At 37.9% G+C, this 3,135-nt stretch overlaps 1 protein-coding gene across 1 annotated transcript; it reads left to right on the top strand.

The window, feature by feature from the left end:
- Positions 1-591: 591 nt before the first annotated feature.
- LOC145003041 (uncharacterized) lies at positions 592-1,365 on the top strand. Its single transcript, XM_078962201.1, has one exon. The coding sequence runs from the start codon at positions 592-594 to the stop codon at positions 1,363-1,365; it is 774 nt and encodes a 257-aa protein (XP_078818327.1).
- The last annotated feature ends 1,770 nt before the right edge of the window (positions 1,366-3,135 follow it).

The following is a 3,135-nucleotide window of genomic DNA, read 5'->3' as shown; positions in this document are numbered from 1 at the left end:
CTACATCACCCAAAGAAAAATCATTATTATTGCTTCATGCATGTAAGCTTTTTGACCCATTATAGTATCCATTCACTTGATTAGATCCGACCCCGAGTTTATTGGAGTCTTTAATAGCCACATATCTGTTGCTATACTGCCTTTAATTAGTTATCGACCACCCCACAAGTTGCAAGTTGGTAATGAAAGTTGCCAGTATTATATCATTAATTTGTATATATATCAACAAGAAGTTGAAGAATGGATCCCACTAAATAAATTGGTGAGTTAGATATAAAGGGTAAGCGATTCTATCCATTCATACACCTACCTACACACAACTTCACCTGCAAAAATCCCACACAAACCACCATGGATCGAAGCGAAGAAGATATGAAATCCGTTGGCTTCTTCGGAATCTTCAAACACTCATTCAAAACCATCTTCTCATGGAAGAAAATCTTCGCACAAATCACTCTCACCTTAATCCTACCTCTCACAATCGTGTTTTTAGCTGAGATGGAAATCTCCCACCATGTATTCTTGAAGATGGAGACCAATTCTTTCCTACAGTTTGAACCTAATGACGACGATGGAAACCGAACAAGCGCCATGGATTGGCTCTACTACTTGCTATTCAAAATCGCCTTCATCATCCTCCTCACCGTCTTCTCCCTCCTCTCCACCGCCGCCGTCGTCTTCACCGTCGCCTCCATCTACACCGACCGAGAAACCCTTTTCCGAAATGCCATGAAAGTCGTTCAGAAGGTCTGGAAACGACTCTTAGTCACTTTCGTAATCATATACATTGCGCTCTTCATCTACGACGTAATCGGCTCGGTGGCTCTAGCTATCTTCAGATCTTTCTTGCGCAACACATCAATATTGACTTTAATTCTTTTGCTTATCTTCCTCATCGTATACATTATTGTTTTCTTATACCTGAGCGTTGTTTGTCAACTGGCTAGCGTCATTAGTGTTCTTGAAAACACTCAAGGATTTAAAGCCATGAAGAAAGGTAAGTATCTCGCGAATGGGAAGAAGAAAGTGGGAATGGGAATTGCATTCGTTTTGTACGCATTTTTGGTGGGATTATTTGTTGTGTATGAGTTGTTCGTGGAATATGGTCGAGGTGTTTTCGAATTAGCGATGGTTTGGAGGGTGATGATCGGAATATTATGTGGGCTTTTGCTTTTGATGTTGTTCTTGCTCTTCATAGTGACCCAAACGGTGCTTTATCTGGTCTGCAAATCGCATCATCGGGAAGTGATTGATAAGCTTAGTTTGTCGACGGTTTTAGGAGCTTACATGGGGGAGACGGTGGTGAATCCCACCGTCGGCGAGGAAATCCAGCTTGGAGGACCTCAACTACAACAACAGGTTTAAAAGGCTTTATTTGGTAGTATATTTTGCAATATATTGTTGTACTTGAGTGGAAAGTAGCAATCAAGGTCATGTTGTAAAAGTCCAGGCTATCTACTCATATCTCATTCAGATTTTTCTCTCCTTAAACTACCTTTTGCATATATTATTGTGCACTTGTACTTCATATATTTGATGTAGTGTTTGTAAGTTGTTCATTGAACATTGTACTTGAGTTTAAGTTATTTTTGGAAAGGAAACTCCGGAAAGTCTTATGTGCAATAATGTTATTATGTTCAAGAATTATGTTATGGAAATTGGAACATTTGAAGAAGCTATATAAAGGGAAAGACATGAAAATCATATTAACATGTAATTTGGAATTTAGTGATCTAAATAAATAATCCGACTCAAAACAAAGTTAACGAATTTTAAATGACCCGAAGTTATACATAACAAACACTTATCTAGTTACGGTGGATGGGGATCATAGTGGCGGTACATACCTATTTGGTTATTAAGGTTTGCAGGGTTTGCTGTTACAAATATTTAAAATAATGTGAGCATGTGAAACGCTTAATAGAAGAGATATCCAGTTTATGTCTACGAACATAGGTTATATCGAACAAATCATGTTAAATCCGTATGTCGTTTTATTGTTTTCCTTTTGCTGTCTTGCATAGCAATTTGATGCGGGAGTCAGAAGAGATGGAATACTTCTTGTATATGGTGTTTCTTTGAGATAAAATTGCGAGAATGGTCCCTGTGGTATGTAAAAATGAGCAAGTTTGGTCGCAAGGGTGGTCAGAAAGTTTTATTTTGTTGCGAGTTTGGTCCATTTTGTTTTAAATTTTTATAGAATAACGATTTTGCCCTTGGTATTTTTTTTTCCAGTTTTTTTATTACAAAAATCTAAACAAGAAAACAAAAAAGAAACACACACACTCTCTCTCTCTCTCTCCCTCTATCTATCTCTCTCTCTCTCCCCCTCTCTCTCTCTCTCTCTCTCTCTCTCTCTCCAACAATTAAAAAAATAAAACTAAAATACCCCATTTCCTTCTTCCCTGTCTCTCTTACAACAAAACATAAATAGTTTTTAAATGCCTCTCACCGGAAGCCAAAGCATTGTCGAAGTCGCAACCCTCATAAATAGTTTTTATGCTTACAGTTTTCAGTTTATGTTTCAGGTACTTCCGATTCCAAGGGGAAGAGCTCGGGATGACTGAATCACACACGCCACATGGTTTTTGCTTTAAGATATTACTCTGAAATGATGTGTGATACACTTTTCTATCATTTGGGTTGTATGAATAATGTTTTGGAATACTGTTTGGATCGTATTTTTGGAGGTTACAAGTTGGTATCAGAGCCTTGGTTTGAGGGATTTGGGCACACTCTCGGGTGTGTCTGAACTCAAACTGAGGATTTGATAAATTTTTTCAAAACGAAATATATTTTAAGAAAAGGGTTTTTTTCCAAAATAAGACGGAGTGTGGTGCATGCAATCAGCCGAGCTCAAGTAAGTTTTCCCAGAATACCCATACATGTTATCTGTTATGCTTTGATCTGTGAATTTGTGAATTGCATGCTAGTTACCGCTAAGGATCTGCTCAGTTTTTGCATAATAAAATGTTAGGATAGATACCCTTGTATGCCTATTGTATGAGCTTGTAGAATTGCATGCTAGTATTGATTAGTCAGTGATAGGGTGGCTTGATTAGGCAATGTTTAAACCTGGTTACTTGATGCCTGAATGCTGCTTGCTTTGTGCATTATAGGAGTTCTAACTAGCTT

The sequence above is a fragment of the Lactuca saligna genome, chromosome 6 (genome assembly GCF_052625555.1).
Source record: "Lactuca saligna cultivar CGN05327 chromosome 6, ASM5262555v1, whole genome shotgun sequence".
Classification (NCBI taxonomy): Eukaryota; Viridiplantae; Streptophyta; class Magnoliopsida; order Asterales; family Asteraceae; genus Lactuca; species Lactuca saligna.
The sequence above is the reverse complement of the archived record's forward strand: the minus strand, read 5'-3'. Positions and strand labels throughout refer to the sequence as shown.

Coding starts and splice junctions, on each gene's coding strand:
- LOC145003041 (XM_078962201.1), top strand. CDS start 592: ATGGATTGGCTCTACTACTTGCTATTCAAAATCGCCTTCATCATCCTC.